Source organism: Ovis aries, chromosome 2 (genome assembly GCF_016772045.2).
Source record: "Ovis aries strain OAR_USU_Benz2616 breed Rambouillet chromosome 2, ARS-UI_Ramb_v3.0, whole genome shotgun sequence".
Taxonomy (NCBI): Eukaryota; Metazoa; Chordata; class Mammalia; order Artiodactyla; family Bovidae; genus Ovis; species Ovis aries.
This window is the reverse complement of record NC_056055.1, coordinates 205,251,097-205,265,720: the sequence shown is the minus strand read 5'-3', so window position 1 is coordinate 205,265,720 and position 14,624 is coordinate 205,251,097. Positions and strand designations below refer to the sequence as shown.

The 14,624-nt window shown below is 31.9% G+C and overlaps 1 protein-coding gene across 4 annotated transcripts in view; it reads right to left on the bottom strand.

Annotated features, from left to right (window-relative positions):
- Positions 1-319: 319 nt before the first annotated feature.
- NBEAL1 (neurobeachin like 1) overlaps positions 320-14,624 on the bottom strand; it is a 158,859-nt gene continuing 144,554 nt past the window's right edge. For 3 of the 4 annotated variants that reach the window (XM_060410266.1, XM_015093498.3, XM_027965108.2), the window contains 4 exons: positions 14,424-14,585; positions 12,743-12,891; positions 10,249-10,384; positions 320-7,586 (listed from right to left, as the gene is read on the bottom strand). In XM_060410266.1, the coding sequence (XP_060266249.1) occupies positions 7,485-7,586; positions 10,249-10,384; positions 12,743-12,891; positions 14,424-14,585 (549 nt within the window). In that variant the 3' untranslated portion in view covers positions 320-7,484. Of the gene's footprint in view, positions 10,385-12,742; positions 12,892-14,423; positions 14,586-14,624 lie in introns of all 4 variants that reach the window. The other variant, XM_060410265.1, reaches the window with a different exon arrangement.

Below are 14,624 nucleotides of genomic sequence, written 5' to 3'. Positions count from 1 at the left end.
AAGGACATCTGTACAGCAAACAACCTTGGAAGGCAGAGAGTCTCCTTCTGGAATAGAAGGCAGGTTTGCTTACTCATCAGTATGTTTCCCTCCAGGGCAAAGGTCAGGAAGGTTTGTTTGCAGCCCATTATAAAAGATTCAGCTTTCCAAAACTCAAATTCTTCAGCTGTGACAGAAGAGTGTGAAATGCATTCTTTTAGGTTCATCTGTAAGTTGATAGTTATGGTTTTACATTTAGGTCTATAATTTGCTAAGTTCAAATAGCTTAGCTAATGTTAAATTCTAATCAGACTATATAAATTGAGAATTACAAATGAGCTGAAGAAAGTAACATCACTTTTTTATTTGATTCAAACCCATTTTCATATACAAAGCTAATTTATTATTTACAAAATAAATGCATATTCTTAAAAACTGTTAGAATACAAATTTCCAAATGACTAAAAAATGTGCAAATTTTTCAATTATCTTCAATCATGCTATACAGAAACAATCAAACAAGAGCTCATATACACACACTGAAAAATTTTAAAACATTCAATGTAACAAAACAAAACATACATCTTATATATTTAATTTTAAAAGGATGAGAAAGGGAAGAATGTATTGCACCAAATTAACAGTAACTTCATTATAATGAGAATACTAATCACAATTATTTATACATCTTTATTAAGTCTAAAACTATCTCAACTTTAAAACCTTTTTTTTTTTTGGCATACAAGTATTCATTGAGTCACAGTTTGCAGTCAATAATCAGATATAAATAAGGCTTAATATTCTCTTTTTAATGGTCAATTCCAGTAGAACAAATGAGAAGGAATACTTTATGATAAATACATAACTTTTTGAATTCCTTAAATATTTAAGTAGCAGCACAATTTGCAAGTACTTTTTTAAACAAGTAATTCTGAATTTTTAGCTATCCTCCTCTCCTCTGAATTGACTATGTGCATACACACACACACACACACACACACACACTCTCAAATTACTGTCACCTCTATAACACTGACATACTCCTATTTAATCTGGGTCCCAGAAAGATTGACGTGAGGCAAATCATACGTGTTCAATATTTTTCAATCTTCATGTAATTCACTTCTATAGCAATGAGCCTGACAGAAAATGACTGGTTAGATGATTTTTTTTTGCTAATATTTTTGCTCCAAATCTATATAAAAGCAAACAGTTAGGGGAAGGAAAGCAATACCCATTAGGAATTTCTGAAGAGAATAGACCAGCCATATGGTTTTCTGTAAAGCTAACTGTAAAACAGTAGCCACAAAAACTTTTTGGTGATGGTATTTAAGAACTGGAGAGACCACTAAAAAGTACAATAGGAAAAAAAAAAAAAAAGTATAAAAGATCTTTAACAGTAAGATGTACTGAAATATGTGATAATTTTGGAAGAAATGTAGAAACTACTGTAATTAAATATTTTGAAAATTATCCATGCAAAAGTTGAAATCCCAAAGGATTAAAATTATTCCCTTTAATACCTATATAAGAAACTAAGGGGCTGAAATTTTTTCAATTAAGTCTGACAACTGACATCACCTTACCAGAACTACTCTCTAAATTGTTTATTGATTAATATAATTTTAGTATTCTAAAGAGAAAAATATGTTATCATAGATAAGCTTTTTTCCCTCCAAAATGCAAGAGGAATATTTGTTGAATCTGTAGACTGAGTCCAGTAAATATTAAAACACATTGCCTAGATGTTGTGGGAAAATGTTTCCAAGATAAGGAACAACAAAAATAGCCTTTGAATATTAACTATTTATTTGGAATACTGGCTACCAGAAAGCCTCTAATTTTATACACATTAAGTACAATATATTATTATAAAAATAAATTTTAAAAGGTCCATTGGAATAAGACTTTTTAAAAAGTTTATATTTTAATCAATAAAATATAATTTTATTTTTCAATCCCTCCTAAATCCTAACTTGTTTTCTTTCTCAAATTACAATGCTGTACTGTAATAGTATTATAAATAGCTAATCAGTTTGTACACTCAAAAATAATAACAAATTTTAAATAATGAGACAGCCATTTTAAGTGAAAACACACACACACACACACACACAAATACCAAGAGTCCACGAGCAGTCAACTGCGAGCCCACTAGCAGTCAACTTTGAAAAATGAATGGGAATTTTTTTTAAAAAAGAATGGGTAACCTTTTCAATGACAATATTGTGGTATTATCATTATTATGGTAATATTTGCAAAATAAGTTTCCAAGGAAACATTAAATCAAGGAAAACAAATGTTGACCAACTGACTTTCTACTTGTTCTTTTCCTTTGAATTTTCAATTCATAAGATTAAAGGCATTAAGACAAAAGTAAATACAACTTTATCTCTGCCCTTTTTTCACTAAAGCCATTAGCTTTATAGGTCCAAATCCTACAGTGTCTTTAAAAACCACCCACATGTGACAAACGTCAGTGAGATAATCTAAGAAGATATATCTGATGAATTACTACAATACATCAGAAAAGTACTTGGTAAGATAGCCACTTTTACACACTTTCTTATACTGATGAAAATCATAATTTCTATAATCTAAGATGGCCCTATGTGTTTAAAGCAGAAAATTAATTGTTTTCAATACAGGCTTAAATATCTTAAATGTTAATTCTCTATTTTTTCTTAATACTGGGACTTTTCATATGAAAAATTAAGGAGTACTTCCATACAGAGGCTACACCTCCTACAAAAGTCCTCAGAAGTGCTTAGGGAATTTAAGTCAATGCTTTTAATTAGGAAAACTATTGATTAGTAGCTTCAAAGCTTTAAGAGATCTAAGTCAATGTTTTAAATCTAGCATTTTGTTACTCATGATTTTATTAACACTTAAAAATATTACCTAATTCAGATATGCAAAATATTCACTGATAGTCACTAGGAACTAATACAAGCAAACACTTTTCTGGAGACAGATATTAGATACAATTTTCAAATATGAAAGGTCTGAAGAGAGTTTATGATAAGAATAATGCAAACTGAAAAGGAAATTTAGTTGTTACTGTGGCATGCAAAACAGATAAGAAAGCCATTCCAAGCAAATTTTAGAAACAAATGTCCTCAAGGATAATGATCACACCTACTTTCAAATAAGCCTGTGAATACCGGATCTGATTTATAAAAAATTAATGGATATAATTTCTATAGCAGAAAATATTTTGATTTAATAACCCTGAGACATAGTTTTTTTATACCAAGAATATCAGGTAAAGAGGTTCAAAATATCCAGAGTAGTGCCTAAACTTCTGTATATTTATAAAACTTCACAGAGAAGTCTACCTGTAATCTCAGTTAAGAAACAATGGCCTTGAAAAATGCTAGATTCAAATTAAATAAAGCTGTGGCCCACATTTTAATAATATTGAAATGATGACTCATCATTTCAATAATACTGAAATGATGACAACAAGGCTCTCATATGGGGAAACTCTCTAGAACAATGTTCTGGATGATCAAGTTTAAAAGCAAATCAAATGTATGCATGATAAATAAATAAAGCTTAAAGAATATTGAGAACAGTATTTGCTTAGAGTGATAAAAGTGTTTAAGACTAGTCACTTACTGGGAAAGGACAGTTTTAGTTGATCAGAGAAATGGGAGTTAGGACAAGCTATGAGTCTGCTTGATAACAACAGATTAGATTTAAAAGAATGAATTTCATTTCTTAAATCAGTCAAAAACTATATCCTAAAGACAGGTTTAAGAATTTATTTATGGATGACATATTTAATGATTTGAAGAGACCAACCTTCATATATATACACCCATACATGATATTACATGTTACATGATATTATTTAATATTTATGTAATTTTATATTTAAAATAGTCCATGTACTTGCATCTTTTCATTGGAAAGGTGATAAAAACAATGCTATTCATTTTATAAAAATAAATATATAAAAGGAGCGTTAGCTCTTTAAATTCAATTAAGAGATTTCCACTAGTGATTCTTTTAATAATAACAATACAAAATATACTTAAAGGCAAAGGCCATGTCATGGTGTCATCATTAAATAAAAATAGGGTATTCAAGTTAATTTCCTCTATCTACTTCTATTTAAGCTTTGATTAAGATTCAACTTTCAAATCTAAGTTCTAATTAATTATGAGGGCACGTTTAATAGTGTCCTTCAGAAGGATAAAAGTGATTTTCAGTACTAGTTCTTAAAAGATAATTGTTATATACCTTAACACAGAGAAAAAAGGAAGCCTGTTGTTCTTTGTTCATGACAAATGAATACTTGACATTTTCTCGTCTACAAAAGGATGTGACCTGAAAAAGCACTGTGACTAAAGGAAATTAATAGAAATTGATTCATAAATGACATGAGCTTCACAGGCTTATAAGACTTTAAAACAGCTGGTCAGGCTCATTCATGCCCTGCTCTATTTTCCCCTTCTCTCCTCCAACTTTATGTAAGTAATGACAGAATACTGTTTGGGAAGAATTGAAAAAAATCTTACAAAGCTTCTTTTCTCTCCAAATGAGTAGTACCTGTATTATATGTTTTAATACTTGACCTCACTTTCTAAAAATAAAATCATTATCTTACTATAAATCACTCCACATCATCAGGATGCGGAGATTTCATTTGTGTCAAGAAACAAAACCAGAAGAAAAGTTCTTCAAGACCACACATTGCATGTAACAGCTAAGTTATTATATTCATCGTCTAAAATGTCCACCTGTTACTGCATTAATGATCCTATTCATCTCTCCCATTATACAATACAGAACTAATTTGTATGGATAACATCTAAATACACCAGAATCCCTCAAAGTGTATCTTTTCAGTGATTTTACCCAGCAAGCTTTAACTCAGTGGTCTAAACTGTTTAAAAGAGGAATTACTCAGCCAAAAGTGAAAGTCGCTCAGTCATGTCGGACTCTTTGCGACCCCATGGACTGTACCGTCCATGGAATTCTCCAGGCCAGAATACTGGAATAAGTATCTTTTCCCTTCTCGAGGGGATCTTCCCAAACCAGGAATCAAACCCAGGTCTCCTGCATTGCAGGCAGATTCTTTACCAGCTGAGCCACCAGGGGAGCCCTATTCAGCCAAAGCTACTACTCTAGTTGCTTATTTAATAAACTTTAAGTTCCATTCTTCTAGACTTGCTAGTATTCTCAAAGACTTTTCTCAAAATTTTGAGGTTTTGGTTTTCACTTTATGGAAAATGTAAGGATGAATTCTACTGCTCTGAACATCTACTATTGCTCTAGATAAAAGATCTACTGTGAAGAAAACTTCTTCATGTTTGTGCTATAAAATGAACCCTGCTTCTTTAGTTACTCCATCCCAACAGTAGCAAAGTAAAGTACCAAAAACTTAGGCATTTCCCCCTAATAATCTAAGTTAAACTTTTCCGTAACTTCAAAGTCAATAACTTCCAAAACCAGTATTAAATAACCTTAAAAATAAAGAAGGCATCCTTATACCAAAATCCCTAAATTAAATAGGCAAAAGAAACATTTCCAAAGTTTTGATTTAGAAACATTTTTTTAAAAAACTTCAACATTTAAAATACCAAAAATCAATCATTTCGATTCTCTTGACTTCAAACCTAACAAAATAGGTTTTGGAGGATAACCTACATTTTATAAGATGAAAAATGAAAATATTGATGAATATTTTACAAGAATGAAAAAACTAATAGAAGAAATTAATCTTAATATAGCATAATTCTCTCTATTGACTTGTTTTGAGGCATTCTTACCACACATTACTGCAGTCCTCAAAAAAGGAAACCTTCACAGTTACAGATGTCCCACTCTATACTGCATCAGTTTAGGTCAGTGTGATTCACCTAAACATAAGCTTTTTACTGAGAAAAGAGAGGACTTTAAATGACTGGAAAGAATATTCGTCTACAACTTTTTGCTAGCTCTTATACAAGCCGATCAAATCTATCAAATAGTTTCCCTATTATAGAATCCTTCACTTCTCATATATTTTTTACTCTCTCATAGGATTATAAAGAAAAGGGTATTAGACAAATGTGGGCAACAGGCAACAGGAGAGGACTGCAAAGGAAAATTTTTTCAAAGATTCAATTGAGAAGACAACTGGATAAAAGGAATTCTATAGTTTCCGGAATAAAAAAAAGAATATTATTATTTTAAAAGGTGTCATTGTAAAAAGTCTTTTTTTTTCCCTCCTCTTTTTTCACAGACCCCGTTTAGAAAGCCACTCAACCACCCATTCCTAGAAAAAACAAAAGCAGCTAACAAACGGAATTTCCTCACAATTTTAAGGGATTCATAAATTCTCTCAAAACCTTTGGAATCTCAGATTAAGGACACTCAAATAGTTTTAAAAGCTTTCTGACCTTACTCAAAACATGACCTTACAAAAGTAGAAGGTTTAACAATCTCTTTCAATTCTAAAATAAATCTATCAGTACTTTAAAATCTTGAATAGCAAAGCATAGTGTAACATCTAGGTATGTGTAATAAAATTGTAATCCTAAATTATACATAACATGAAACAGAAATGTGTGTTGTTTAAATTACTATACCTAAATGACTAGTTTAAGTTACGCATATCTTTTCAGTTCATCAATCATATGAAATAAGTAAAAACATAATTATTTGGGTATCATTTATAACTCCAAAAATTATTGAGGGAAAACATAGTGTTTAATAAAGAAAAAGCCAAGAAATTTTGTACTCTGCATATATAAATTGAGCTGCAAATGCTATATAGGACCCAAATGTCAAAATCATAATTAGCATTTTTCCTTAACTATACTACTAGTGAAATATATCTGTAAAATGTATCTCTAGTTTCTTCTACTCAACCTTTATTATTTAAGGATTATAATATGTTGCAATAAATTCTCATTAGTAATATGCTAAGTAGTAGCGGGATGAGCCAATGTACCAGTTTCAAAAATACAAGTATGCAACAGATGCTTTTCAAATATCACCTCTGATCAGAAGTTCCATAAATAAATCATATTTTTAAATATGGTGGTCAGGAAATAGAATGATTAACTAAAGAAAGTATTAAAAGCCATATCTCTCAACTGTCCCATTATCTCTATCTACTCTTTTATTAGAAATACAACTTTCACTGTTTATAGTAAGTGAGTTGAATCTAACTTCTTCATTTTTAGAAGTTTATTTTTTAAAAAAGATCTAATTATCCTTAGGAATAAACCACTAAATCTAATCAAATATCTTTTCTCAAATTCATCTTAGTGTAGACTATGAATTAGTTAATAAGATAGATTCAATGATGTTAACCAGAAAATTTTTAAGTGGATAACAGTAATACCTATGACTAAATTTATACATATGCCATACCAAATTTCGGTAAACCCTGAATGTTTTTCAGGGATAGCAGACCTGAAGCATTTGAGATAGTTGAGAGATGTGGTTAAAGTGACAAAGTGATAAATCAAATTTCAGTTATCCATGACAGAAGGTAGAAATAACAATCACTTGGAATCTTGAGTATTATATTCAGTTTCTCCAGCTGAGATCTGGCTGAGCCGTTTGCTAGATCCCCACAATTTTCGAGAAAGCTGACCTGAGCGCATCTGTTTAAAGTAATCCAGAGAAATTAAGAATAAATGTTATTAAGTATGAAAAAAATACATGAAATTAATATATAAGATAATGATTTTGTAGAGTGCAAAAGAAATAGGAATATGTTTGGTTAGCAGAATCATTAACATTTTAATGATTCTTAATTAATAATAATTAAAGAAAGGCTTTTCTACACTGATTGTCTTTTAGTTGAGAAAGATCAAATGCTAATGAATAAATTTTTTAATTAAATGTGCCGGTTATATCAAAATTACAAGATTCCCTTACATTATATATTTACAAAACTACATTTCACTTCATTAAAATAATTTCAAATTATACTTAATCTTGCTAATAAGACACATACCTTTGAGGATTTTTCTCCTAATTACAGTACTATTAATGACAATCACAATCATAAGAAGAAAGTAAAATAACATTTTAATAAAAAGAAAGTAATTTTTAAATAGTTTGATCTAAGAAATTTAAAAATTCTTTATCAATAGAATGATAAAAAGTAATTTAGAAAATAAGAACAGCATAAGCTCTTCGAAAGTGAGAATCACATTTTTCCACCATTAAATTTTTTACCACTTAGCACACTTCTTGGCACATAACAATTATTAATCAAAATTAACTGAATCAATGGGTTAATGCCCCTCTGAAAGTATAACGTTTCTCTATCTAACCATATGATTTGTTGGAATTACTTTCCCAAGAATAATCTACTTTTTAACGGTGCTTTATCTGCTACCCTTTTTTAATGGTTACTTTTCTAGGGTCCATTCATTAATGATAAAAGACAGGCCTCAAGCAAAGACATTTTGGCATGTTTGCTCTGCATTTTCATCCAGACGTATTTCCAAAACCATTATTTCTATTCATCTAGTTCCACTTGAACACCTAATTTACAAATATGGATTCTGTACGACAGCATAACATATAAAACTGATACATGATTTAAAAATACACATTAACCAACATTTTTTACTTTTAGATAAAAATAGATGTTGAACTAGAACTCTTCAGAACTATTGATCTATTTACTTTCTACATAAAATTATATAAAATTTCACATAAAATTATATTTTAATTATGCAGAATTCTAAGCATTTAATTATATTATTTACCAAAGTAGATCCATAATTCAGCTAATGAGAGATGAATTTCACAAAGATGTAAAAATAGATAAAAAATATTTTTAATCAAAATCTACACACAATTCAAATTCTATAATTGTATACTACATAAATCTTTCAATGAGGACCAAAAACTTATTTGGTAAATATTACAGAACATTGACTTATTAGGCCTATGAAATAAAGCTATGTAGGTATTTTTTTTCCAATTAATTTTTTTTAAATGTGTGTGCACAAGGGCATTTCATTTTTTAAAACTTCAGTAAAATTGTAAGCTAACAAATTACCTGAACTGGAGGACAGGCAAATTTAAAGGCATTTAAGTAAACCACAGAAAGTGAAAACAAACATACTCAAAGAGTAGTATCTGAGCAGAGTTCTCAAGTAATCATCACATTAGCAAAAGACAAGAGGGAACTCTACTTGGGGAGTATATTAATCAAGAAACTCTATTACTGAATGTAAAAATCTGTATAATATTTTAAGCATAAGTGGAATATTGAAATATAGACATGCTGACATTATTTGGGGAACCATTAGACCTGAAACTAAATGTTGTTGTAGTCCCTTTAGTAAGACTTCTTTTATTAATATCCTGGAAGAAAGTATCTGGCAAAGAGGTTCATATGATCTATAATGGATTTATTATAACCAATGACAGTATGTTATTCAATAATGTCTTCTCTTGAAATAACCCCCACAGATGTCATATTCTAGATTTCTCAGAAAAGACCAATGATATCAATAAAAATTTATAATACTTAAATATGAGTCTATGTAATAAAATAAATTTCCTAAAAGAATCACTAGATTACTTGGAGTACAGCCTCTAAGTTCTCTTAGGAATAGTCTTAGATTTATGATATCTGAATATTCAGTAATTAATAAGCCATTGGCAAATAAATTTACAGGAACTATAGGAAACTCACTGAGAATTAGCATGTTATATGGGGATATTTGTAGTTCCAAGTAAAAAACAGAAAGCTGCTTTTACAAAAGTACAACTGATATACAATTATGCTAAATATCTGTTGAAATTAAAATAGTTTGGGGCATTCCCTGGTAGTCCAGTGCCTAGGACTCAGTGCTTTCACTGCCAGGGCTCAAGTGGGATCCCTGTTCAGGGAACTAAGATCCTGTAAGCCACACAGCATGGCCAAATTTACAAAAGAATAATAAAGTAAACTGTTTTGTTATTTAGTCCAATTTCATTTTTTATAAATACTTTTATATGTATTAAAAATGCAAGTGTGTGGTTTTAAATCTACATTTGGAAAGACAGAATAAAAGAACTTTCTTACTCATCTAGAGTTATAAATGAAAACTGCTAAATATGTGATTTCAATAATATAATAATATAACTATCACTCTTGAATACTAGCTTTGTTCACTTTCATTTACTGTACTTTGAAAAATCAAATTTGTTTTTCAGTTTGTTTATCCATAATGGAGACGTCTGATTTAGCTGGAATAAAGAAGAACCAAGGGAATCCCCAAAAGTACGGGAAACTAAATCCGTGATGCTAGGTTTTACCTCAGCTGGCTTGCCAACACCCACTACAATCAATTTGCCATCTTCTAATCCTACAAGAATATGGCTATATTCTTTGGTTACACAAACACAGTGGATAGGTGATCGCATGGCTAATGGGTTGATGCTGAGATTCAAACTAGAAGAGAAATAGAAAGCACATAGTTACACAGATATACAATGGATTCATAGAACTTTATAACTAGAAGATAACTTAATAGTCATCTAATTATACATTCTAATTTTATAAATGTGGGAACTTAAGTTCAGAAAACCTGAGTGACACAAGAGCCAATATTTATAGCATTACTCAAAATACTTTATACACTTTTTCTCTATTTCCAACATCTGTTTGCCCTCTAACCATTTTATGTGCTCTCACGAAATGATTAACAAATGAAAGTTGGATAAACAAAAGGGTAAAAGCCCAAAAAGTATGTGCTGGTGGGGGATAAGGTCAATAAAATTGGTATATTTGCTTTGTCATAAAGGATGCAATATATATTTTAAAATATACTGTGGTATAAAAATATAACATGTCATTTTGATAAATGCTCACAGCTTTTATGATTAGAGAATGAAGAATTTTAGATGTACACACTATCTTCTAGACTAACTTGCTAAAAGATTCCATTAATTTTTTCTAATTTGGGATTCTCCTAACAATATCCTAAAATCAGGGTTGTAATATAAAATGTTGGAAAGATATTATTGAAATGTAGACTTAATGCTCTACCACATGGGAAAGACTGACAAAAATGAGAAGGAAAACATAAAAATAAAAAGTGATATTGATACAGAAATGATTTTAATATGAAGGCAGTAAGAGAACACTCTGGATCAGGAAACTATTAAGAAGAAAGGGTTTAGGGAGAGGCCAAGATACTAAGAGGCATATAAATAAGTCACAGTAAGTTTAAAAGAGAAGACAAGAAAAGAAAAGAATGTATTTGGGCATGCAAGGGAAAACAATGCTTTGTGAATATAAGTTGTTAAACAAACTTAAAAACGTACTTACTTTACAAAGATTTTTTTCCTTCACTGGGTTAAATAACAAAAGCCTTTCACCAATTTTAAACACACATATACATAACATGAATAGATATGCTAGACTTAGCCTGAAAAAGACTTTATTTGATTACAACTGAAAAAAATATTTTAAACCCAACTTTACAAACAACTCAGTCAAAAAATAAGCAGAATATCTAAACAGACAATCTCTACAAAGAAGACAGTGATGGTCAATAAACACATGAAAAGATGCTCAACACTGCTCATCATTCGAGAAATGCAAATCAAAACTATAATGAGGTATTACCTCATACAGTCAGAATGGCCACCATCAAAAAATCTACAAACAATAAATGCTGGAGAGGATGTGGAGAAAAGGGACCCCTCCTGCACTGCTGTAGGGAATGTAACATGATACGGCCATTATGGAGAACAGCATGGAGATTTCTTAAAAAACAAGAAATAAATTTACCATATGACCCAGCAATCCTACTAATGGGCATATACTCTGAGCAAATCACAATTCTAAAAGACATGGGTACACCAGTGTTCACTGCAACACTATGTACAATAGCCAGGACATGGAAGCAACATAAATAAATGTACACTGGCAGATTAACGGATATAGAAGATACGGTACATACACACAATGGAACATTACTCAGTCATAAAAAAGAATAAATCTGAGTCAGCAATAGTGAGGTGGATGAACCTAGAGTCTGTTATACAGAATGAAGTGAGAGAGAGAAAAACGAATATCATATATTAACGTGTATATATATACATGAAATCTAGAAAAATAGTACTGATGAACTATTTTCAGGGAAAGGATGGAGATGAAGACGTAGAAAATGAACTTGTGGACACAGCAGGGGAAGGAGCGGGTGGGACAAATGGAGAAAGGAGCAAAGATATACATATATGTATGGTCCTGTGCAAAACAGATAGCTAGTGGGAACTTGCTATATAAGACAGGGAGTCCAGCAAGGCACTGTGATAACCTAGAGGGGTGTGCTGAAGGGAGGGGAGGAAGGCTCAAGAGCAAGAGGATCATATGTATAATTATGACTGATTCATGTTGTTGCACAGCAGAAACCAATACAACACTGTAAAGCAATTTTCCTTCAATTAAAAAAAAACCCAACCCAACTTTAGTTTCTAAAAAAATTGAAGCTATAGTTGGACATATTCCCAAATCCATAATGCAGGCTTGACACTTTGAAAATTGCTTTTTTTTTTTGGCTATTTAAAAAAATTGTTGTAATTGTGGTAAAATGTATACAACATATACATATATGTATACAGCATATAAATTTTATTTACTAATCCAGAAATAATTTAGCTTCCCCAACTTTTTTATAGTTACCAAAAACAAAATGTTCATAATAAATGATAAAAAGATTAAAAATCTTAGATTACAGATTTTATTCTCTGAAAATACTACTGTCTTTTCCTAAGTGATACTTTAATACTTCCTATTATTTACCTGTGGAGATCTCTTATGGACAGGAATCCTTGTAAGCTGCCTGTGACAATGTGCTCTCCAATTATGCATATATCTGATACTTGTTCCTTCAGGACTTGAGACCCTAGATACTTGCCATTTACAGAAAACAAATGCAATGCATTCTTATCCTGCAAAGATTAGTTAAAGAAAATTTAATGATCTCAAATTAAAACTGAGTTTCAGATTTCTTAATTATAACTATGACTAATAACAGAATGATAACTGGGTTTAAAATTTTGGATAAAACATATGTTATACTTAAAGAGAAAATATGTAGACAATATTGTTAAAGTGATTTTAATCAGATTGCTAAGTAAATAAATATTAAACAAGAACTCTCACCCCTCCAAAATAATTTTTTAAAGTTCTTCTAATTTTTAAAAAGCTTTATCACTGAAATGAAATAAAAATATAAAATTCATGGTTTATTTATACCCTGCCTTGTGCAAAAAGAATAATTTCCATCTAAGCTTATGAAGTGCCACACAATTAGAAATTATTTTTGAAATCATATAGGCCTATAGTGCCAGTTAGTGTTAGCTGTTCAGTCATGTCCAACTCTTCCCCACAGACTGTAGCCCGACAGGCTCCTCTATCCATGGGATTTCCCAAGCAAGAATACTGGAATGGGTTGCCATCTCCTTCTCCAAAGACTATAAAAAGCCCTCAAACAAAAAAAACGTGAGGCTAATATTGTGATAGGGAATGAACAAACTGCATGATGGAAGTGTTAGGTAGGTAGAACAGGGAAAAGGAGTCCAAAATGGCAGTGGCTACAAGACAAGGAAGGGAAAAGCCCACGAAAATGGAACAAAAGGTCCGAGGAGCGGAGTGAGGACCTCAGGTAAAACAAGCAACACTCCTGGCTGGCCCAATTTACATAGGACAGGCCCAGGGAGAGAGAAACACATAAATAGAGGAGCCAAAGCTAGCTCTCTCTCTCCTGCGCACTGGGGCGCTCTTCTCCTCGTGTCTTTGGATCGATGTGCCCTCACGCCTTGAAGATGGATTTTCCTGCTATCTTCTAAATAAAATAGAGCTGTAACACTGAGCTGTAACACTGATTTGTCTAAGAGCTACAACATGGTCCATTCGAGACCTGAGAGCTATAACACGGTCTATCCAAGACCTGAGAGCTCTGACACGCCAAGGGGGCTTTAATGTCCGTCACTCCAAATCTTTGTTGTGACGAGACAAAGAATCGAGGAACATACACTCTTGTGACAGAAGGAAAATACCCTTTTCAAAATACTGTGCTCTTTCCTTCAGAGAAGGCAATGGCACCCCACTCCAGTACTCTTGCCTAGAAAATCCCATGGACAGAGGAGCCTGGTAGGCTGCAGTCCATGGGGTTGCAAAGAGTCGGACATGACTGAGTGACTTCACTTCCATTTTCATGCATTGGAGAAGGAAATGGCAACCTACTCCAGTGTTCTTGCCTGGAGAATCCCAGGGACAGTGGAGCCTGGTGGGCTGCCGTCTATGGGGTCACAGAGTCAGACACAACTGAAGCGACTTAGCAGCAGCCGCAACAGCAGCAGCAACAGCAGCAGCTCTTTCCTTCTTCAAAATGCCCCACATGTACACAATGTATACAACGTGGAAAGGAGAAGACAATCTCATCAATGGTCTAGCCATACTGCATGAAACTGTTATATACCTTTAGAGTGGCACTTTCTTCAATGCTGGAGTAGATGACAACATGTCCTTCCCAAGATATAGCCAAATTGGGAATGGTCAGGAGCAGAGAACTCTCACAAGGTGGTCGTAAAGTCCGCATGTACTGACCCTTCTGAATGGTATGTATAATCACAGTGCCATCCTACACACAGAAAATATTAGAAAATAAGAACAGAAAAAG